Below are 23,389 nucleotides of genomic sequence, written 5' to 3'. Positions count from 1 at the left end.
TTACTTTTCCTGGTAGAAATCCATGCAAAAAGATGGGATAAAGTCATTTCATACAAAAAACAGCAACAAGGGATAAAGTACCAATTGCAAGGGGCAACTCTGTCTGCTGGATCCTGCAAAAGGCCAGTAGAAAAGGAGGGCTTTTTTTTTCCAGTTGAAATAATTTATAATAGTTTCCTCGCTAATTACCACTGGGAGCAGTACTTCTTATACACAATATAGCTGCTAGAGTTGTCACTGATGATCCTCTGCCATGAGCTAGATAATCTTACGTCCCAGGGGAAAGACAGCAGACCTCTGCACCAAGCCTGCAATTTTCAAAAGTGTAAAAAAAATTTAGTAGCCCTTTTCATTGGCCTGCATTGGCCTGCGATTTTTCCCTTCTGGTGAATTTGCTTCTGTTGATTTCAGTTCCCAGAGGTGCTGGCAGGTGTCTTCTCAACAAAACTTGGAAAAGCTTCACCTTGAGAGAGAGGTTGCTGGGCCCCCCGACGCGGGCTTCCCAATCAGTGTGCCAAACCCAGGATTTTTTTTTTTAATATAAAATAAACGTTTAAACGAGCATACTGATCAAGCTCATTTAATTAATGCAACTGACTAGGTAAACCAAGATAGCTGGATGCGTAAGAATAGCAAGTGAGCTCTTACAGATGACTGGAGACCCACGCCATGTCATGCTGCCTTAGCTCAGATGCTGTGATGCGACAGCTGCCTCCTGCTTCATGTGACTACTTCACGTAATTCCAATCTCTGAGATTAACACAAGAAGATAAACTATACATTGCATAAGCGCCGAGCCTCAGCAGATCTCCCAACCGTTTGAAGTTGAGAAAGGACAAATGTAAGAGAGGAGGTGTCTCACCAGCTTTCCCCACTGTCCCCTGTGCGCATGTTCTGAATGCACTGGCTCACACTTATCAGTCTGCTCTGCGAGGAGAGGAGACAGATGAGCCCGCCTCCCCAGCCCCAGTCAGCCCCGCTCCTGGGGTGCAAGGTCTGCTGGAAGGCTGGGGCTCAGGAATGCTCAGTTGAAGTGTTCGTTAAAAGTGGCAGAGGGCTGGGCCTGAGGTTTGCTCATGCCCTTGCAGGCTCCACCCCACCTAGAACACCCAAGGTGAGCTTCACACTCCAGTCTGGAGCCGAGGGCCATGTCCTGCTGGACAGTGACATCCTAGATTGCTGTCATTAAAACAGAAGGGGGCTGGCGGGGGGGCAGGTGGTGAACTACTACCTGTTTGCTCAAGCCACCAGAGCAGAAGCCATTTCTTGCCCTTCAAATTGGGGCCAAAGGGCAGATGTGTTCAGCAGACACAGCTGTTCATAAAATCCATCTCTGGGTTTGCTTTTATGTTTTGGAAAACAGGTCGGCGCCGCTTTGATGGAGGAAGAAAAATTTCTTCTTCATTGACAATAGTGAGTTGAGTTCCAATTTCCTCCACCTCCTGCACGGCCTTTCCCCCCCAAGCCCACCCTCCCCCCCACCCTCCCCCTTCACACCCAGCGTCTCTAAGACACACTGGAACAGCGGATGCTCGGGGAACCCATCTGGGTGAGGACCTTGTCAAGCCACTGCAAGGGCCCGTTCAGGTGCAGCTCGATCCAGCAGGGGGTGCTGGTCACTGTCTGTCTCCTGCAAGACAGAGGGACAGGGGTGGGGTGGAAGACTTCAGAAATGTCCAGAAGGACACACATACAAGTCAGAACACCTTTTCCTGCTTCGGTGAGGGTCTTCTTCCCAGAGTCAGAGGTAGGTCCATGGCGCCTCGCTAGCCCCTGCTCCAGAGGTCTCAATAATGGGCTAAGACCACTGGACCAAACTCCTCCAGGAAGAACCTTGAGTAAATCAGGTTCTCTTGCTGGGGAAGGAGGTAGCCCTTCAAGGGTTAAACGTGTAAGGCAAATTCTAGGGTGTCCCACTTGCGCCCCCCCCCCCCCCATCCCATTTCTGTGACAGGCCTCCCAGTGAAGAACTTCCGGCCTGAGCAAAGGTCTCCCTAGGGTCCCATCTGTCCTGGATGGGCAGCCCATCTCCAGCCCCGGATCCAGTCCCAGCAGGCCATGATGACGTAGGTCTGTCTGATTGAGGGGTGTTTTTTGCACAGTGCCGACAGAGCCCACATGCCATCAGTTCCCCATGTGCTGATATAATTCCCATCTATGGCCTTATTTTGGAAAATCTTACGAGCAGAGCGAGCCATGGAACAATTACTGGAAAAAACCAAGGCACACCACACGTTTCTTTTCCCCAAAGCACTTTGTCTAAATTCAGGCTGGTTGATGACGCAGCGCCGCAGGCGAGCTCCCAAAGGCTATCTGCTGAGGCCGGAGGCGCTGGTGCCAGCTGGAGGTGAGAGGCCTGGGCCCGGGGCCCTCCCCACTTTGGGCCATCTCACAGGAGGGATGAAACCTTATTCTCTTTGGCCCAAGAGGCGGAAGGAGGGCAAGACTGTTCTGGGAAGGGGCCGCACCCGCCCGCTAGGCCACTCTGCAGGGCTGCCAGGTGGCGGTGACGTGGTGGGCCGCACAGGACCTGATGTGCTGGCAGTATGCGTCCCGCGTGGTGACACAGTGCCCCTAGGGAAAGGCTTCCGCCACCGAGGGGCCTCTTCCCAGCACTCAGAACTGCAGGGCCACGGTGCTGCGCCAGGTCGAGGGCTGCTAGCCTGAGGCCACCGCCCTCCTCTTGTGGCCTACACTTCGCCCAAGTGGAGGTTTAGCAATGGGCCTGTGGGGTACCTCTCTGACCTGAGGTGCCTGAGGAGTCTCTGGACTCAAGTCTGGGTGTAGGAAGAGCAGAAAGACCTCTCTCTGGGTCTTTGCCACTTCCCCACTAAAGGAAAAATACTGTTCCCTTCCCCACCAAAGGAAAAATATTAATTTTGTAACTTTTCACTCTTATCCCATTAATGCTTTCAGCCAGGGCTAAAAGGTGGGCTAAAATCTCTCTCGGGCTGGGCCTTCAGGCCTGGGCCCATCTCCTCCAGCTATGGTCGCTGGGCCGTAAGCTCCTGAGCTAACCCTCCAGGCTTGACCACTTTGACTGGTCAGTGGGTCACTCACCGTGGATGTCATGGAGACCCCACAGACCAAGGTGCTGTGTTCCCTGGCCCCGTGGGGCAGATCCAGGGAACAGCAGCTAAAATACGGTAAATAGAAGAGGACTTCACGGACCGAAATCCTCTAATGAGAATCTGACTTTCCATAAGTCATGCTCATCTGGATTTCATTATAAACAGTGGCCCAGTGCCAATATTGAAATGGGTTTGGCCTGGGTGCAGAATGACTACAAAACAAAATGGATTCCAAACATCTGGAAAAATGAAGAGAAGAGGGGAGTCACTTGCAAGGCGCTGGCCCCAGCTGACGTGTGGGCACCTCTGCGTCTGCCACAGGAGCGGGGGGCTGGGCAGGGGGAGCGTGGGGCCAGAGGGGCACATGGCCCTGGCCCTCGCACACCCCTGTCTAGCTGGGGGAGGAAAAGGGACTGGATTCCCTAAACCTAAACTAGAATGGTCTGAGACAACAGAGCAGACCAGGTGGACCCGACCATTGCCATGTTTAAACCAGTATTGAAATTCTGAGAAAAACCTTTCTCAGCAAATAACCTTCATTTTTTAATGACTACCCAAATCTCCCATCTGCCTCTCTGTTTTAATACCCTAGACCCCCAGGGTCCCCCGAGTCAAAGGCAGAGCCCCAGAGGAGGGAAGAACAATGGGATGAAGACTTAAGTCCCTGGAGATGGACATCCTAAAACCATCTGCCCAAAATGAACAATGAGGAAGCAGCCAAGAGGCCCTAATTTCTGGGCTCAGTTTTTTCACGAATGATGTGACTTCAGGCAAGTCACTTTCCCTCCCTGGGCCTCGGTCCCCTCGTCCATGCACAGAGGGTGATGCCAGCATCCCCACCCAGGGACATGGTGAGGAAGAACTGGAGCATGTCTGTTTACGATGCTTGAGAAACTGAAGTGCTGGGCAAACAGTGCCCGGCTCTTCCTTATCTAGGTGGCTCAGGCCCTCATGGCCTGCCAGGCCGTGGCCTCTGACCCTTGGCCCCTGCTCTCTGCAGTGTGGGTGGCCTAGCTCAACTCTGAGGAGCCCCTGCTCTGCTGTCTGGGTCATGTGCAGTTGGGTCCCCGTGGTATGTGGCACCCAGATCTGACCTGTATTCTGCTCCCCAGCCTTTGACGAAGCTCATGCGGATGGTACACATCCGCGTCAACTGGTAGACCGCCTCGAAGCCCTGGTTGACGGATTGAGCCAGGAGGGCGGCAAACTCCTGGTTGTTGAAGATCTTCAGGTTGCACCCTGCCAAGAGAACAAAAACCGTGCTCATGGGGACAGAGGCATGTGCGTCCAGTGCCCCACTCCTGGCTGAAGCCACCCCTGGGTCATCCAGAATGGCATAACTCACACGGTTCAAGTGGCACGCGGTTATTCCATGCACTGGCCACACACTCCCCACTTGGCACCATGCTAGGGACATGCCCCCTTGGTCCCTGCCCTTGATGCCATCCCCACCTCAAGGGAGAGGTGCTGCTGACGCACGGGGCGGATCAAACACCGGCCTGTAAGCTCTAGCTCCCAGAGCCAGGGAATGCTGAGGAAAACTGTAAAGTGGGCTACCAAGAATAAGAGTGATGGTTTGGAGAGCTGGGCCTTGCCCTGGGCAAAAGGGCCAAGGCAGGACTCTATGGACCCAAGCCAGAACGCCCATGGCTGTGTAGGGCATGGCTGGCCACCCGGGGAACAGGAGTCCTTGACATGAGATAGAAGGAGTGCCAGTAGAAACAGGCCAGGTGAAGGGCCACGCAGCTTGTCGCTCCCACAGGAGGCTCAGCAGAGGGTCCCAGGCTTGCCTGGTGAATCCACCTGAGACCAGGAAGGAGCAAATGACTGGGGCCACACTTTGGCCTTTGGGCACACGGCTGGGTCAGGGTGACATTCGCAGCAAAGTGAAGATGTGTGTCTAACCCTCCAGGCAGTAAAACCAGAGACAGGCACAAATAAAGTTTATAATAAATCTCCTGAAATCCTACCACCCAAGTGCCAGGAATGTATCAATCAGAAAAAATAAAGACAACAGCACATGCTAGAAATACCCAAAAGGTGAGCTAAGGTGGCGTTTAGTAACAGGCCAGCACTGGACTCTTAATTAATCTTGCTGTGGGACTGGACCCGGCGCTCTCTGTTTGTAAACCCGTGTCTCCTTTGTCAGATGGGAGGCTGGCCTCGAAGGTCCCTCTATGCGCTAATGAGCCCCACCACAGCCAACTCGGCCCTCCCCAAAAAGGTGGGGGGGAAGGGAGCGGCCACAACAAGCCAGGAATACATCAGAGCTTCCGGTTCTCATTCTCTCCAAGGGGAAGTGTGGTGACAAAGGGCAGCAAGTGGGCCCTGGCTCCCAGCGGAGCCAAGGAGCACAGGAGCACTGGACTCGGCAGTCACACTCGGCTCATCCCAGCTCAGCCACTCACCAGCTGTGTGCCTCTGGGCAGCTGGCTTCACCTCTCTGAACCTGTCTCCTCACCTAAGGAGCCAGGATGCCTGGAGAGAACTAAGCGAGAGCAGAGAGACAGATGTGCTCTGCAGACACGACCACAATGCACTGAAACCGCAGGGCACCGTTGTTCCGGACCTTCTGCATGCTTAAGCTGACCCTGCCCCAAAGCCCATCACCCTGCTATCCATCTGCCACCGAGACAAGAAAACATGTGGCCCTCAGTACCAGCCGGGCACAGCCCACGTTCTGCTAGCAGCGCGGCCGGGGCTGCGTGCCCGTGAGCAGGGGGCTCGGCCGGCGCCCCCAGCCTTGGTTTTCTAAGTCAGGAGGCCTAGATGGGATCAGTCCCCACCCGTGTTGCTGCGCAGCCGTGGCCCTATCCAGCCACCCTCTGGGGTGCAGCTCAATACCCTTTCTTGGGGCACAGGTGGGAATCATCAGCTCCGCTCAGAAAACCTCCAAGAGGTCCCCCAGAACAGAAGCAAAGCTTTCTCGTGCCCTTCTGTGGCCTGGCCCCATCGTGCTTTCTAGACATTTCCCATCTCTTACATGGCCTTCCCCAGCCAGAGTGCCACCCAAACGTGCCCTACTCTCCGTGACCTCTGGGCTTTTGCCCATATCATCCCCCCCGCTTGGAATGCCCTCAGGGTCCCCACCCCACAGCCCCCCTGTGCCTAATGCCAACCAGCCTTCAATGCCCGAAGCCCTCTCCACGAGGTCTTCCCTGATCCGTCCCAGCAGCTAAAGGAGTTCTTCGTGCCTGGATCCAAGAGCACCTCGTCTGTGCTGCTTGCCTGGTGCTCAGGACCCCTTTGTATTAAGCCCATTTGTGTCTTTGTCTGGTACACTCAGCTGGGCTGTAAGGTCTGCGGGGACAGCAGCAGGGCTTCCTGAACCCCTCCGCCTCCCTCAAGCACCTGGCACAGAGCCCACATGCTGTGCGAGTTGGTGGCACGAAGGAAGGAAGCACAATGCCTGAGCATCTGTGCACGCAAGGCAACAAGCAGGTACCCCTGGATCAAAGGCAGATCCATCAGAGGCTGCTCCCTGGAGGGTCAAGGAGAACACAGGCAGGAAGACCCAGAGAAACCCCAAGTGAAGCACCTCCAGGCTGGCGACACAGGAGGAGGAGAAAGGAAAGCAGCTCCCGGCATCGCAGGCGGGTAAGCGCTCGTACCTGGGGGGATCTTGCAGACGGTGGCCGGGTGCCAGCCGTAGCGCTGGTTGCAGTTGGGAGACTGGACAAAGATGGCACTGTCGCTGAGGCACTCTGCGAAGACCTCCCCGCCGATGTAGTACAGCCGCACGCCTCGCCCTAGAGACAGGGGGTCAGGCTGGACCCGGGCGCCCCGGCCCCAGGGCCTCCTGCCAAGGGGGCCAGCCTCACCAGACCAACAGGACCCAGAGCCCACGCTTAAACCCACGCAGGGGACACTGGCGGGGGGTGGGCGGGTGACAACGTGGGGTTCCTAACGCTGGAGGGAGCAGATGACGAGCGGAAGGAAAGGGCACGGGGCAACTCTCCAGGACGTGCCCCGCCGCGGACTAGACAGCGGCCGCTACCAAGGCCCTCCGCCTCTGAGCCTCAGTTTCTTCATCTGGAAGATGGGGTGGTAATAAGACGTACCTCCTCGGGTGGCTGTGCCACACACAGCGCGTGCCCGCGGAGCGTGAGCGGTTACTACTGCTACTACTACAGAAACCCGTTCAGCAGACCTGCGGGGCTCCTCCCGAGGCATCCCAGGAGCCCTTCCCGACAGGGATGGCTTAATGCCACCCCCTGTACCTCTCTCCCCTCGGTGCATTTTTCTAAAACATTCCATAGGTTTATATCATTCACTTTTCCTTCATCTCTTAAATCCATTCCAGATGGACAGAAATTATTTTTAAATTGGCTCTGCAATCCAAGCAAGCAGTTACGTAAACACTCTGAGTCCTCGCCTCAGCCAGGGGATGTTCTCTTCTGCACGGGAAGGCCTCTGTTGCCGCTTCTGGGGAAGAGGCCCAGAGGGCTGGAAAAAGGAGCCAGATTTTACAGGCACGACGTCAAGTGGGAGAGAAACCAGGGGGCCACTGGGTATTCTCCTGCCTCCTGGTCTCACTACGGCCCCACCACCCCGTTCTCCTTGGAGTGCCACGGACAGGCGGGGTGCTGGCAGACGCGGAGTGACGTGGAGGGGCCACCGTGTCATGTCCGTCAAGAGCAGAAGCAGAGGTAGAGATGGGGACACCCAGACCAGAAGAACAGAAATGTGTTCGGGTTTGGGTAATCTTTGAAATGTTATTTTTAAAATACAGAAGAGCATAAGTGAACACCTATGTATGCCACCCAGGATCAGTATCTTTTAAAAAGTAAGACACACGGGGAGGCTGCAAGCTCGGTGGCAGGGCGCTGCTTGTCACCGGCTGTCACACTCACTGTGTGGCGGACTCTGCAAGGCTCTGCTCTTCCCCAGGCATCAGGTTATTCCCTGGAGAATGAGCCCACAGGCCCCGACCCACGGCTTCCAAACTTTGGAAAATTCCAATTTTTTTTTTTTTAAACTATAAAAACCCTCTCTTCAAATGAACTCTTCCTCATCTAATATGAACAAGATCCAGGGTGCTCCGGTTTACCGAGGACCAGACTTCCTGCTGCGCTGCCCAGCTCCTCAGTGTGCCCTGGAGCCCTTCAGACCAACCCCTGGGGGGCTCTGGGCCGAGAATACCTATGTCACCATCCCCATGGCCTTCTGAGGGACTGGGGATCACAAAATTATGAATATCCTTAGCATGATACTTTTATGAGCAACCCCAGTGACACACACCCCTTCCTCTTCCCTAAACGACGTGGTCTTCTACTCTGTCCTGGGTGTTGGGAGGCAGCATGTTAGCACCAGTGCTGTTCAGGCAGCCCAGAATAATCGCGTATGAAGTTAACAAAAGATCACCCGTGTAGGACGGACACCGCCTGCCTCCCCACCTATCAGTACCGTAGGGGTACTTTTATCAAAAGACTTGCATGTATTGCCCTTCTCCTAGATTGCCCATCTCGCCCCCTTAAATGAGCGTTTTCCTCGGTGGCTTTCACATCTTCAGACTTAATCCGTGTTTGGGAAATGGGACTGACCAAGCCACGTGAACTCTCCCGGTCTGGCCCCTAAACAGGGCGATACAGAGTTTGGGGGCTGGCTGGGGGAGCGGGCCCTCTCCCCACGTCCCGGCAGGAGGCTGCTGGGGCCACGGGGTGGGGGGGTGGAGGGTGGATGGGGAGACGCCCTTACCGATGTGCCTCCGCGTGAGCTCCACGGCCGCGTTCCTGTTGACGTTGGAGAGCAGGCCGAGGCAGAAGCGCTCCGAGTTGGAGGGGTCGGTGAAGCCGTCCACCGTCATGGAGGGCTGCGAGGCGTGGAAGGTCTCCCCCACGCGCTGGTTCAGCTCGTAGTAGGAGATGGAGCACCAGAAGGCCGGCTCGCAGTAGGTGACAGGCTGCAGGTCTGGGGAGACAGGCCAGGCTACTGGGTCAGGCCCCCCCGGTCACCTGCTCCTCAACGAGGTCCCCTGGATGCTTCGTAAGACGGCTGGGGACCTCCCGGAGGGTGGTACGATCCCCGCCCTCGTGCCTTGTGTTAAACTTTCAGGACCCAACGTGATAAAGTACTCTCGCGTTTGGAAAGGCCTTCCACGAGCTGGCCACTTTGATTTCGTGTTAGCTCATACCGGCCCTGCCCTGCCTGGCTGGCCTTGTTTGTGCTGAAGCCACCTTTTTTTTTTTTTTTTTTTTTTTTAAGATTTTATTTATTCATGAAAGACAGAGAGAGGCAGAGACACAGGCAGAAGGAGAAGCAGGCTCCCTGCAGGGAGCCCGACGTGGGACTCGGTCCCAGGACCCCAGGATCAGGCCCTGGGCTGAAGGCAAGCGCTAAACCACTGAGCCACCCAGGCTGCCCCAGTGGCTCTTTTTAATAAGATTTGGGAACCCCTGAAATAGAGGTTTCCCCTCATGTGACCCCATATCACCTTTCCTGGGACCCCCTAGCCCTCCTGTCACCTCCGGTCACTCTGGCCCACACCTGCCCAGGCACCCGGCCCTCCTCCCGCCTCATCTGACACCTCGGCAGGTCTGAACTCAGCCCTGGGCCCGGCTCCCAGCCTTCCTCCCTGGCATCAGGGCCACGGCGTCCTAACAGGACTCCCTGGCACCCTGGCTGGGGTATCGCCTCATTCGCAGACTACTCGAATCCCTCCTTGGAGAGCCAGGGAGGCTCCTGCCCCTTCTCCCTCCTCTGGCCTGACCATCGCTCTGGCTCTTCAACGTATTTGGAGCGGCCGCTTACTCAGGGTGCGTCTGGGAGCTGGTGCGAGGGACAGAGGGCTCCCCGGGCCGGGCCTCAGCACTGGCTGGAGACCCCTGCTCCCGCCTGCGCGCCACCTCCTGGAGTGAGAGCCCCCTGGGAACTCTTCTCTACAGGGTCTGGAGGTGCGTGAAGCACAAGCAAAACAAAAAAAAAAATCAGAAGCTGTTCTAGGAGGGGCCTGCAGGGCTGAGGGCCCAGATCTACTTGTGGGGTCTGTGCCCACAATCCCTCTAAGGGCGGAGAAAACGCCTACCACATGTGTGATGAAATGCAGACCGGGAACATCCCTGTGCTCAGCACACACCCCCAGAAAGTGTCAACTGGAGGGAGGCCAGGGACACCTAGACCCGGCTCCTCACCTCATCTTGGGTCAATGAAGTCTCTGCCTGGAATCCTGGGCATCAAGGGCCGCTTGCTTGCACCCCTGGTCGGTGTCTACCCACGAAGTGCCAGCAGCACACCTCTGTCTCCCCCTCCCAAGCCGTGACAGTGACAAATGGCTCCAGATATCGCCAGCTGTCTGTGAAGGGGCAAAATAGCCCCTGGATGAAAACCACCGCCTTAGAGGCTTATCCAGGTCAGGAGCGCAAGCTCGAAGGCCAGGTGGCCTGGGACGCGCTCTCGGCTTGGGCACTGACCAGCTGTGTGGCCGTGAGCGACCCGAACAGCTCCGAGTGTCAGCATCCACATCTGTCCCTGCAGCCACTGGGGCGGGGGGGGGACCCAAAGAGGAGGGTAGGACGCTGTCTGCGGAGGGCCCAGGAGACATCAGAGGAGGTGCTGGGCTCACCTCAAGCACCCAGTAAGTGGTGCTGACAACCAGAGCTGAGCACGTACGTGAACCTGAGTCCATCCTGCTCCTGAAGCGGCCTCCACTGCAGGGGAGGGAGGAAAAGCATCCTCACTCCTTTCCTCTCTTCCCAGGATAGAGCGACATTAGAGGAGGGAAGGCAGGGGACCGAGGCTACTTTTAATGGAGGAGGGCGGAGTGACGGGGCAGGAGCGCCCAGTGGCCTGTGCCCGAGGTTCAGCAGAGCCACATGGGCCACATCCGGCTCTGGCTTTGCTCGATGCTTCGACATTCCAATGAGATAAGCTATATTCTAAACAATGTGGTCACTAAAATGTGAGCTATGTTGCTTTGGAAACCCTAAAAAAGAAAAAAAAAGAAGAAAAAGCCCAAGAAATCCAAGCGTAATCCACGTACTCAAAGGGGTCGGGCAACGGGTCAGAGCCAAGAGGCGCTGAGCAAGGACTGGTGACCACCACTGCCCAGGGGCAGGCTCTGCTGACCCTGCTGCGTGGACGTTCCTGGTCTGGGCAGCGACTGCAGCTTTACTGGAAGACATCTAGCACGAACCATCTGGGTCACTGTGCATCTGGCGTGGGTCAGCCTGAAGAGGCAGCTGCGGCTGATCTGTGCGGGCCCTGGCTTCCCCGGCAAAGTACAGAACAGAGTCCTCACCCCAAATTATAAAGCCTTCCAGCACCCCCTGGGCTTCGTCCAGACAGGAGAGCGAGCGCTTGGCTCCCAGGAACACTGGCACAGCCTACCCATCAAAAGAAAAGCCACAGGCCACCCATCGGGTAACACGGTGCCAGAACCACTCTGGGGAACTGTGGGCTTTGAGGCATCTCAGAAGCAGAGGCGTGCTTGGGGTCCTCGCCCAGGAGGCCCCCCAAGCAGATCTGAGCCCTTATCCAAACATCCCTGCAACTTGCAGATACACACTGGACAGCGTGGTGGAAAACGCTGGACTCGGGAGCCTGACACGTAATTAAGGAGATGCTGGTGGGGGAGGGTGGGGGGTAACAGTGCAGTCAGGCCAAGGCAAAGTCTGACGGGTACCATTTTACAGAGAGCTGTTTGGATGAGCTGGCCTGTGTTCAGAAGCAGGACCCACCCGGGGCAGTGCCCCCTGCCACGTACTCACTATTCTCCGCAAACACCTAAAACCTAGCCCTGCCTTTCACCTCTGCCCCTCCAGGCACCTCTCAGCTGCTTCCTCAAGATTCTTCTGCAAGAGGAGCTGCAGATGAGAACATATGGTCACCACCTCTGGGTTCTGCCTTGAATGGCAACCTGTTTTTAAACAGCATATATGTCCTCATGGTTTTTTTTTTTTCCCCCACTCACTTACCCACACCACGGTTAAGTACAAGGGAAAAAAAAAAAAAAAAGTCAGGACCCTGGAAAGGAAAATATTATAAACAGGGTAACCACGAGGTTATAGCTACTGAGAAAGCACTCAGCTTGACTCTGAGCTTCCCAGCAGACAAGGCAAAAAGGGAACATGAATTGTTATCTGGTTGTGGACAAACAATGCTTACAAGTTCTGCAGGGGAATCGATGCTTGTCCTGATAGCAAATCTTAAATCTGTCACAGGTGGCAATCTCCTCCCACATCCATCAAGCCAGCCAGCCTTAATTTCAAGAGTTTTCCAACAAACGCAGAAGCGACTGTGCGTAAGGTTGCTTCTTGAAAAGGATGTGCAAACATGCCACTCGGAGGCCCGTCCGGGAGGACGACTCTACAGGGCTAAGGGGACTTGCCTCCCTCGCGGTGGTTCCGCTTCTCCGGGCCAAAGACTCAACGCACCTGGAGTGGCAGACGGTGGCATGTGCCCAAAGCCGCCCCTGCAAACAGCCCTGCTCCCTGCTCCCGGCCCGACCCCTGAGTCTGTGCTAATCTCTCTTCCCAGAGCAGAGGTGTCGGAGACGCAGGAACCTCCAGCTCCCCCCAGGCGCAGCCCCCTGCCCCCACCAGTGTGGTACCGGCCAGACTTCTCGAGTGGCGTGGGGCACCGAATTCGTGCCTGGCCCCCTGCCAGCCTAACGGCACTGGCTGGCTTCAGTTTTAAGGCCGATTCCAAGCTGGCATAGACTTTCTGTTTTGTTTAAGGAAAAGAAAACAGAATAAAACCCAGAAGGCAATACTTGGATTAAGGGATGCCTATTAAAAACATGTGCGAGAGATCCAAATCCGGTAAAGGAAAAGGAGGGGCGACAGAAGGGGGAAATTAACTTTCTACTATGAATCGAAAGCAGGGAGCGGGCGAAGCACCGAAGCCGCAAAGGCTAAAGGTCAGAACAGGAACGAACTGCCTTGGTCGGGGTCCTCCCCACCTGTGGAAGGCAGCGTGACCTCCTGTCCTGCACACCAGTCCCCACGAAGCCTCACGGTCCTCGCTCAGCCCCGGGGCTCATCCCTGGCTGCCTGGCCCGCCTGCCCCTCATCCGCCCGGACTCGACCTCCCAGCCCCAGCTCGTGCGGCTGTCAACCGGCCCCTGGTCGCTCTGTGCATCGTGGCCCTCGCGACTGAGCCAGTGGCATCCCCGGGGATGGCACCTGCTGGCCCAGGACGGCCGGGTCCCCGCGCCCGGTGCACCAATTCCAACCTGTAAGATGACGTGTGCAGGGGGAAGCCCGCGCCCGTTCAGCCTCGGACCACCTTCCTGCAGCCGAGACCAGAGGCGAAGTCGGGGGGCCAGGGCCTCCGGCCGGCGGCTACCTCCCTGCCACTGCGACGCCTATGATTTCTTTTTTCCTTTTTTTTTAAAAAGACCTTATTTACTTATTCATGAGAGAGAGAGAGGCAGAGACACAGGCAGAGGGAGAAGCAGGCTCCATGCAGGGAGCCCGATGTGGGACTCGATTCCAGGACCCCAGGATCATACCCTGGGCCAAAGGCAGGCACTAAACCGCAGAGCCCCCCGGGGATCCCCGTGATTTCTTAAGCTTACAGAGGATCAGTGCCTGATGAGGCCGGAGCAAAAGCTTCGTGCAGCAGCGGCAGATGCTGGAACAAGGTAAGGCCGGGCCCCAGAGCCCGTGGTCCTCCAGGAAGAGCTGGTGGCCCTCCTGCTGCCCCGCCCCCCGCCCCGGCGCCTGGCAGGACAGGAAGGTACCTTCTCCACGGGCCGCGCTGGAGCCCATCACTCCCTGCAGCCCCTGGCGCTCCGGCCGCTTCCCCCCGGGCCAGGGCTCCTCCCCGGTGTCCCACGCTAAAGCAGCGACAACTTACTCACTGGCAGCGTCCCGCTCACTCTCTTTTTCCTCCTTCCACTTCCCTCTTCCTTCCCCTCCATTTGGTCCAATCCTTGACCTGGTCGCTTAGGAAAGCCCAGGTGAGTCATCGAGCACCAGCACGATGTGTAACAACAGGCTCGTCACCTGCTCGCATCCCGTCGCTGCAGGACACAGCTGCCGGGTCTCCCCGGAGCCGGCCTGTGACAAGGAGCTGAGCTGGCCCCCAGTCACTCATCAGGGCCCTGCCCCACGTCCCAGCGCCAGAAGGGGCCTCGCTGTGGCAGGAGCCTCCTCCTCTTGCCTGGAGTGGGAAGGAAATGAGGAACGAACCAGACGTCCTGTTCTCTCTCTCCCTGCATCATTTCTTTGCAGGAAATAATCTGATGTCCTGAGATGTCCCATCCTGCTCTGTTGTCATCCTGACTTGTATTTGCCCCGTGCATACCACTGACTGACCTCCACCCACCCCCCATAAGTGCTCAGACAGTGCCCGAACTCCCGATGTCATCTTGGGGCTTCTCCTGCCCCCCTGCCCACTGGCCTCCCTCCGCTCTCGCTGCGGGGGCCCGGCCTTACCCTGACCTTCAGCCTTTTCCACCTCCCTCCCTGCTGCCGAGGCAGCCCCTCTCCGGCCTTCTTTCCTTCTTGAGCTGGGTTTCCCTCTCGCAATTCATCCACTCCCAGGATTCAGCCGAACCTTTGTCAGCGTTTCCGGGGAGCAGTCCCACAGATGGTCGGCAGGTTGTAAGAGCAAAGCATTCCAGCAGATCCACGGGCAAAGGACTGCTCAGAGGCTACGGCACAAGGCTTTCCAAACTCAGGTGATGACAACACCCTGTCCCCCTGAGCCCACTTTGGGAAAGGCTGCCCACAGGCTAACAGCTCCCAAGTGTGCGCAGCAAGACCCAACCTCTGTCCTGATGGCCACAGGCACCTTCCCACTCCAGCCCATCCCAGCTCCTGGGTGTCCCGCCTCCACAGCTTCCCAGTTAAGGCTGGCTGACGATAAGCGCCCGCGGATTCAGGCCCGCCGCCCTCTCTCAGTGCCCCTCCCGGCCCTGCCACCATCTCTCCAAAACAGCTTCCTAAGGTGGGTTTTTTTTTTTTTTTTGATTTATGGGGGAGGGTAGTGGGGTTTGGCCACCAGCCATTTCCTCTAGACCTTTACCTCTATAAAGTGGCCAGATTCATCTTTATGAAGCTGTCATCAGATAACAACCCCCTCCCCGCCCCGGCCAATGACTTTTTTTGTAGGCAAGAAGGGAATCACTAAAGTATGGCCTTCAGGGCTCTTTTCTCAGTGCCCCACAGCCTTGGCAGCCCCATCTGGCTCCTCATCCCAACCAACTATACCGCCAAGCTCTCCTCTGAGCTTGCCCTGGCCTTTCATGCCCTTCCCTCTATCTGTGATGTCCTTCCCTTCTTCTCAGCCTCACAGCGTCCCACCTGTCCTGCTGGGTGCAACTCACACATGTCACCACAACTCTGTCGTCTTTCCTACCCCATCTGGCACTTTCCTCCTCGGCCTATATGGTTTGTCTTACGCCTGCACCCCTGGCACAGTGCATCGCAGTGGGGACGCAGATACCTCCCGCCCGCCCGTAAGACCGTGAGTGGTCACGTGGATCCCCAGGGTCAGTACCGACTAGGAAACACAGTGAAGTTGACTGAATGAATGAAACAGGGACACTGGCAAGTCTGGAGGCATGTCCCCACTGGAATGCCACCACTGCTTCCTTGGCCTCTCCGCCTACTTCAACTGCACCCAGTTTTAAAATTGTTTTAAAATTACATTTAGTCCTGCCTTATTGATCCCCATATTGATCCCCAAGGCCACAGCATCATTCATTCCCCTTCAACCCCCGCCCCCCCCACCCCCCCACCTGGACTCACACTCACTGACTGGGAGAAACACCTGGGGAACCAATGAGGGAGGAAGACACAGGCTGGTCGGCAGAGCTCCCACCCAGGGTCCTCAACCTGACAACTGCCCTCAGCTACAAGTCAGTAAGCGTCCTGGAGCTTTGTTCTGAGAAGGAGGTGGTGATGGGGGAGCTGGTTTAAGTGATGGGAGCAGATGGAAGCATGTAATCTGGATCCCGGAGGCCGGGATTCAGAGCTTCCCCTTTTCCTAACTGTGTGAGTTGGCAGGAATTAGGTAACTAGTCTTGTTTTTTGGCTTCCTAATCAGGAGACTGAAACATTGTAATACTGTTATCTTACAAGTGGTTAAGGACACTGGTTAACACACGCAAAGTGCCCTGTGCAACACTCAGTAAACAGTAAGTTCTCAAGGAATGTTTGCCACCATCGTCACTGTCATCCGGCCCCTTCCAGCTAGGATGCCAGGAGTCTGTAAGATTTGTCTAGGTAGGGATGAAGCTGATAGTCTTGAATGGGTGAAGGTGGGAGGTACTGGGGCCCTGCAGGCAGGGAGGAATCTGAACCCCGACCCATCAGTTGACTCGTTCTCCCGTTCAGGTGTTCCCAGCAGACTGGCCCCTACTCCGCACTACCAGGCTTGGGGGCTATTCCTTCCTTTGGAGAAGTGACCTAAGAATTCTCAACCCTCAGATAAGGGGCCTGAGGACCAGGGCAGCAGGGAGGGAGGATTGAGTCAATGGGACACTTCTGCCCCAGGTCCATGTTCAAAAACCATCCTGTCACCCTGGTCCACACAATCTAGAAGGGAAACCACAGCAAGCAACCACGTGGGACAACTTTCATTTGGAACCACTGAGTCAGGCAGCATGGCTTCAAAGGCAAGGGCTTTGTTCCAGAGTCTGTCGACCGACCGACCGACGACAGGGCTGCCTTGGCCATGGGGCGGGGGTGGAGGTGGGTAGTAAAAAGGGCCCCCAAATTAAATCTAAGCCAGCTGACCTCAAAAGCTGGGAACTCGGAGTCAAGCTCACAGTCTTGGCCTTAATTTCTCAAGTGTTAACACAGCTTCTAGCCTTCAGAGTTTGTTTTTAATAACTCAATCGGTCCTTTCACGTCAGGAATGTGACCTTCCCTCTGCAAAGCCCAACACTCACAGCGATATTATTTTACAAAGATGTTAGAACAGATTCGCCCAAAGTCACATTTTCACACTGCCCACTTGTCAGTCTGTATGAAAGCGGTCTCAGGCATCTCCCAATGTTCTAAATGCTTTTCTTCATCTGATGCTATCAGTCAAGGACTGGGAGCAACTGGGAATAAAAACCAGGCTCCCCCCCACCTCGCCCTCCACCCCCCACCCCCACTGATTCACAGAGCTTGGGTATTAACTCTTTCTTTTCCTGAGCCACAAATCAAAGCCCAGCAGTAAAGGCCAAAATGAAATCAAACTCACATTTTTCTAAAACTACCAGACCAGCACGTTAGAAAAAAAAAAAAAAAAATCCCCTCAATAAGAATGGAATGGATGTTTCATTTGTTCAGAGCGTTTCTGCAGACCCCACTCCTGGAGCACAGAAGCCAATCTCACAACAACCGACCTGGAAGTCCAACGGCCGAAGGGATGGCCACGGAGACGTGGGCCAGCTGCTCCAAAACATCATGAGACAGGATGAGAGAGGAGGCGTCTAAATATGGAAATGCATTTCCAAAATAACAAGAATGAAAAGAATGGATGGACCCTGTGATCTCCACTGGCAAGGCACAAAATACACACGCCTGATGTGCAAGCATCAGAAGGACCGTGATACAACAGCGTGGGCGGGCGGGGAGATGATGGGCAATTGTGCTTTCCCTCTCCGCCCCGATTTCCCTGCATCCTGCTGTTTCAAATAAAAAGTACATCATTATAAGACGAAATACTCAGATAAAATCCAAGTAAGTGTATCTTGAAACCAGTCGACCAAAGTCAGGGGGCTGGAGTCCGCACTGCCGCCCGTGGCTTTGCATCAAACCACACACGTATGCTTGGCTGACCACAGATTCTCGGCTCCTGAGCACAAGGTTTGGGGGATTTTCATTCACTCACGTCTGACTGCCACCCAGGGGAAATACAAACCCGGCACATGGTCGCCTTATTCCTGCCACCGCTGCTCTTAGGTTACTCTGTTCTGTGGGTGACCCCAGAATCACTGTAACCAGAAACCTGACAGGCTGAGCTGAGCTGATGGAGCGGGGCCTCGCAGTCAGGGTCCCCTCCCCTCACGGGCCACCAGCCAGCGCTGCAGCTAGAGGGGGTGACAGTCCCATAGATGAGGAGATACTTACCCAAATTATTGTGTGCTGGGGACATCGGATTCGGGGAGAGGTTTGGAGAACCTGCGGGATGAGACACAGTTGTGAGAACGAAGAGAACATTCTTGGCTCAGAGAGCCAAATTACTGAACGCTTGCCTCAAGATGGGGCAGCTCAACGCAGCAGGAAGAAAACCCTGAGCTGAGCCTCCAAGGCCCTGCAGGAGCCCCGACGCCGTGTCCTTGCTTGACCCTCCCTCCCTGGGTCCCAGGTTTTACCCGTGGGACGAAGGCATGAGCAGACCACCTCAGAGGGGTCCCCGGAACCCGATGGGGTGAGGGCCCCACCAGAGCCCGTGGCACAGGGCACAGAGCCCCCAGGAAAACGCCCCGGCAGGGACGGCCCTCACCCCAGCCTCGCTCCGAGGCCGCCAGCAGCACAGAGAGGGCTGCAGCTGCCCACCTGGCCCGGAACCCCAATCTGGCCCCTTCCCCGGGTCTCGGGATGCTCGAGCTGCCTCAGGAAGGCTGCACCTCTGCTGCCTGAAGACGCAGGACGTGCTGCCCGAGGCCTGGAGCCCAAGCTACCGATCCCCCTGCCCCCCACCTCCCGTCCAGCCCGCACTCCCAGAGAGAAGCGCAGCCTCGGCCTTTGGAAATGCGGGGCTCATCCCGTCCCTGCCCCAGGGGCCGCGGAGCCCTTCTGCAGTCACAGCCCCGTGGGGTGCACGCCCCCCCTTCGGGCCCCCCACGCAGGTGCCGTGGGCTATTCGTGCGGGTCTGTTCCTGCTCCCCAGCTCAGCTCCAACCTCCCTGGGGTGAGGCATGAGCCATGGGCTTCTCTGCTCCCCCAGAGCCCCATCCACCAGGGGAGGTCGAAGAGTCCTGGAGCGTAAGGGCTCCCCGACCGCCCTGGAGTCCGGCTGGGTGACAGCAGTGTCAGCTACGGGATTTTAGCAAAGTGGTCTAACCTCTCGGAGCCTTGATTTTTTTCTTCCCCTTCTCAGGTATAAGACGGGGATACGACCATCTATTGTGTGATTTGTAGGCGTGAAGTGTGGTCGAGCATATACAAGTGACTGCACCGTGACTGCACACAGCAGGCGCTCAATACATGCTGGTTTCCCGTTTTGTGGCAACCCAAATCACAAGAGGGTCCGCGAAGGCCTGGCCTGGAAGGGCATGTGGTGTGTGTCTGGGGGGCACACAGGGCCAGACAAGGTGGTCCTTGGACCCCAATTAGGACACTGTCACATCTCAGCTGCCGGGACAGCAACTTGACTGGTTTCCAAATGGACAACTTTGAGTCAAGAAGAGAGGGGAAGCTGGAGACCCCCACCCATCCACCCACTGGCTGGGGGAGGGGGGGGTCCCTAAAGTCCCTAAAGTCCCTAAAGCCCCATGTCTATGACTGACAGATCACGGATGTCCACACAGGGCCCTGCAGGTCCACTGATGGGAGGAGAGGGAAAACGACGAGGGGACAGCGAGAACGGGGCAGAAAGGAGGGAAGGGGAGGTGGGGGGCGGGTGGAGAGCCGAGGAGGGGGCGCGGCTGGCTGCACATTCTGTACTCAGACTCTCTCTCTCTTTCTCAAGCAACAGTCATCATTCCACAAAGAAGGGACAGCAAGGAGGGGAGAGAAAGAGCGAGAAGAGCAGTGCAGCATCTGAAGAGATGCTGCTGGGCCCGCCTCTTCCCACGCCAGCTCTTCGGAGCTGCGAGCCCGAAGCGGCTGCTGGCCTCAGCGCAGGAGGCCGTCGACGCATGCCAGCGGGTTCAGGCCACCCCCTCGCGGGCCGTGCGCTAGACCCCCAGGTGCCACGACACCCGGCTGGGCATGGAGCAACTGTGTTTACGACGAACGGGCACGTCTCCCTCGTGCTTCTTTCTGGATCTGCACAGCCCGTCTGGGGCCGTGTGCAGGGCGGGGGGCTCTGCTGCAGGTAGCGGCTCCCTGTGCACCAGGCACGCCCCTACCATTGGGAGGGAACATCTGCTCGGCTCCCCCCTCCTCCCTCCCCCTCCTCCTCGCCCAGCCACACGCAACACGGTGTACGTTCCATGTGGCAGCTGGGGTTCAATTCAAGGAGCCTCTGGTTTGGAGCCAATTTGGTCCCATGACAAATGACGCGGGAACATCTGGAGATGTGGCTGGAGACAACTGGGCTGGGGCCCTCGTGGCAGGAATACACAGATCGTGTTTGGTCCCTGCACAAAAATAGATGCTTCGGGGGCTTCCACCGGCGAGGACCCTGCCTCCTGGAGGACTCGGGCTCTCCTGAACTGTGTCGGTGCTCGAGCCCACCCACCACCCCACTGCCAGCAACGTCTCAGTGGGGCACAGACTCTGCGTGAAGCCTGAAGTGACTCCCGGCCACACTTGAAGCCTTGAATGATGATGGTCTTCCTGCCTCGTCCCCACTTTCCAGCCACGCTGGGCACTCGCCACCCCGGAATGCACCGGGCTGTCCCGCCCACACCCCCTCACACCCACCTGCCATGACTCTGCCTGGCATATCCTTCGCCTGCCCTCATGGCTTGGCCAACACCCACCGGCTCCAAGACTCAAGAGAGACCTATGCGGTAAGGTACTTGCCCACCCCCGACACCGCCTCCCCAGGCTGGGGCAGGTGGGCCTCCCTGGGGCCCAATGCCACAGGTGTCCCCCATCAGGGCATACAGGAGATGGCACGGTAACTGCCAGTTGTCTTCCTTAAAACTGAAAGCAGCTCAGGCCCCTCCTCTCCCCCCAGCGCCCGGCACATCACCAGGCACACAGGGGCTGCTCCACAAAGGCGGGATAGAGGGGGAGAGGCAAGGGGCGGGGAGGGCGGGCACTCAGGGTTAGGACTGACCTGCGTCCATGCTGTGGTTCATCTGGTGGTCACTGGTCTCTCCATCTTCGCTCAGGTAGCCAGGGGGTGGGGTTTCTGGGAATCAGAAGGAAAGGTGGTTCACTGAGCGGCCTCTGTGGTTTGGCTCCGAGGCCCCCACTGCACTCATCACGCGTCCACACCCCTCTGCCAGCAGCAGGTGCCGGAGGAACTGTGGGCCCCAGAACAAGGGCACCAGCCCCTGGACCCAGGGGTCCTCACGCCCTTTGACCCCCAGCTCCTTGCCTGGATTGCGACCACTTTTGCTCATGCTGCCCTGACTGCCCAGGCTAACACGCCTGTTCCTAGAGCCTCTGCCCAGCTAACTTCTCCCCATCCTGGAAGGTCGGGGCTAAGCCCACCCCTCCAGGAAGGCCATGCACTTGCCTCAGCCCTACCCGTCTCTCCTCCCAAGGGCACACGCCTCATGCTGCCCCTTGGCTCTGCCATCTACTCTTGCACAGACACCTTGTTCCTCGTCGTCCCTTTAGGGGACATCCTGGCTTCCCCAGCACGCTGCACGTTCAATGACAGCAGCGGCTGCAATCCCTTTCTCTGGAGGACCCCAGATCGTGACTTAGCTCCCTAAGGTTTGCTCAGTGAGCCCAGTGACCTTCACCCCGGGGGGCCAGAGCCACCTGTGAAGGACCCGGAAAGGCCGGGCTCTGAACGCTCTGCCCCCACGCACGGGCCTGTGGTCAACCTGGCTCTGCACAGAGCACTCACGCGGGGCGAGAGGCTCCTCCAAGCCGGAGCGCTCTCCCTGCTCTCACTCTCGGGAAGGCAGGCAGCAGGATTCCTAGGCTGGGACCAGCCCCTGAGCTGCCAAGCAGTTTTCCTGGCCGCCCTGGTGCTGGTGATTCACTCATTATTTGCATGTAAATGAGGGGCTTCCAAAAACATCTGCACTGACAGCTGAGCCCCCTTGCTCCCCCAGCAGGAAAAAGTCCACTCGGCCTCCGCCCCCACCCAGGCTGCAGCCCACGCCAGGCTTACCTACTCAGGGCCCCTTCTCCGCACTGGCTGCCCGGCCCTGGCTCCCCCTCCGCTCCCCCACGGCTCTGCGGGCCCCCAGACCCTTGGGGGGATCCTGCTCAAACTCCAGCCTCGGCCCGCGAGGGCGGTGAGAGAAACACAGCGCTGCTATTTCCGCTTCCAAAATAAATGACTGCACGGAGCCCGGGCGGAAGGGTCACGCCGCCGCCGGCCGTGCCAAGGAAAGCATCATTAGCGCGCGCGGAGCCAAAGCCACGGGTCCTCTCCCAACGGGTGTGCGGGTCTGAGTCAGGGGCCCTCGGGCCAGTGCTGTGTGCAGAGGGGGGACGGCCGAGGAGGGCCCGCAGAGATGGGGGGCGGCCTGCACGCCCCGGGGCCTACCTGGAATATTGCTCTGGGGCTCGATGCCCGCGGGGAAGTTAGTGTTCTCGGGGATGGAATGGCTGTAGTCGTCCAGCGGGGGGAACTCGGCCGGGATCTCTGTGTGGCGTGGCACCAACACGGGAGGTAGAACTTTCCGGAAGAGCAGAGGCAGATCAGTGTCAAGGCCAGGCTGGCATCAGAGCCCTCCGAGCACCGTACGTGCGCCCGGCAGCCCTGCACCCGGGGAAGGGGAAGGACAGGCAGGTGGCCGCAGACACCCCCGACTGCCACCACCGAGAGGCGGCGCCTACCTGGGGTCTCTACCCTCTGATAGTGGTAGGGATTCACGCAGACCTCGTCCTTCTTCATGTTGAAGGCGAACTCACACAGCTCCATGGCCCGCAGCTCGTGGTGGCTGTGCAGGTCGGGCCATCGCCACAGGCGGCAGTAGATGACATGCGGGAGCCCCTTTCGATGGGACACCTGCAGCCGGCCATCCAGGGACCTGTCGGGACGGTGAGGGGCCAAAAGAAACAGCAGAGTGGATTTGGCTTGCGTTCCCCCCAAACTGAGCCCGCACGGCTGCCTCCAGGGAGCTTGCTGGAAGAGCCTCAGGAAGCCCTCCCCGCTGTTCCCCCCAGTGCTCTGACCCGCACAGGACCCGGGGACCAGAGAATCCTGTTAGCTGGCGCTGGCGGGGATCCCAGGAGAGGAACACAGAGGCCCACCAAGGAAGGCCCAGGGCCTCCCAGGGCCTCCCCAGGCTGGCAGGGTGGACCTTGACCGCACCGGGCCCCGGAGTGGGTTCTCCAGCCCTCAACCCCCCACGTGAAGGAAACAGCACTTGAATCACATTCTGAGAAGGTCCACGGGTTGGGCCGAGGGGGTCAGGACTGAGCAAAAAAACTTTAGGTAAGTGTTTGCGTGAGGACGGCAGTGATGCTGTGAGGTGACAAACCACAGGCTGTGTCTGACCCCTCCCAACACTCACTCAGGGTTATTACCCCCAACTCCATGTCAGAAAACAGCAAAAATCCTTTAGTTGGTATTTGTGATGAAGGAGGGAGGGAGGGAGGGCAATTATAGACAATTTTGGACGGTTTAAC

The 23,389-nt window shown here is 57.4% G+C and overlaps 1 protein-coding gene and 1 long non-coding RNA gene across 4 annotated transcripts in view; one reads left to right on the top strand and one right to left on the bottom strand.

The window, feature by feature from the left end:
* Positions 1-1,345: 1,345 nt before the first annotated feature.
* The window catches only part of SMAD3 (SMAD family member 3), a 113,581-nt gene continuing 91,537 nt past the window's right edge, over positions 1,346-23,389 (bottom strand). The window contains 8 exon segments of the mRNA NM_001170829.2: positions 1,346-1,630; positions 4,166-4,310; positions 6,683-6,820; positions 8,769-8,981; positions 18,083-18,133; positions 20,907-20,981; positions 22,302-22,433; positions 22,595-22,788. Coding sequence (NP_001164300.2) covers positions 1,507-1,630; positions 4,166-4,310; positions 6,683-6,820; positions 8,769-8,981; positions 18,083-18,133; positions 20,907-20,981; positions 22,302-22,433; positions 22,595-22,788 — 1,072 coding nt within the window. The 3' untranslated portion in view covers positions 1,346-1,506.
* On the top strand, positions 9,317-17,667 carry LOC119866924. 3 transcript variants are annotated; one of them, XR_005381803.1, is made up of 5 exons: positions 9,317-13,653; positions 14,558-14,694; positions 14,804-14,963; positions 15,304-15,507; positions 17,300-17,667. It is a non-coding gene; the product is annotated as an uncharacterized LOC119866924 (long non-coding RNA). The 3 variants fall into 3 exon arrangements; XR_005381802.1 differs by lacking the exon at positions 17,300-17,667 and having other exon boundaries at positions 15,304-17,293; XR_005381801.1 differs by lacking the exon at positions 15,304-15,507 and having other exon boundaries at positions 9,321-13,653.

Source organism: Canis lupus, chromosome 30 (assembly GCF_011100685.1).
Source record: "Canis lupus familiaris isolate Mischka breed German Shepherd chromosome 30, alternate assembly UU_Cfam_GSD_1.0, whole genome shotgun sequence".
Classification (NCBI taxonomy): Eukaryota; Metazoa; Chordata; class Mammalia; order Carnivora; family Canidae; genus Canis; species Canis lupus.
This window is presented reverse-complemented; position numbering and strand designations above follow the sequence as displayed.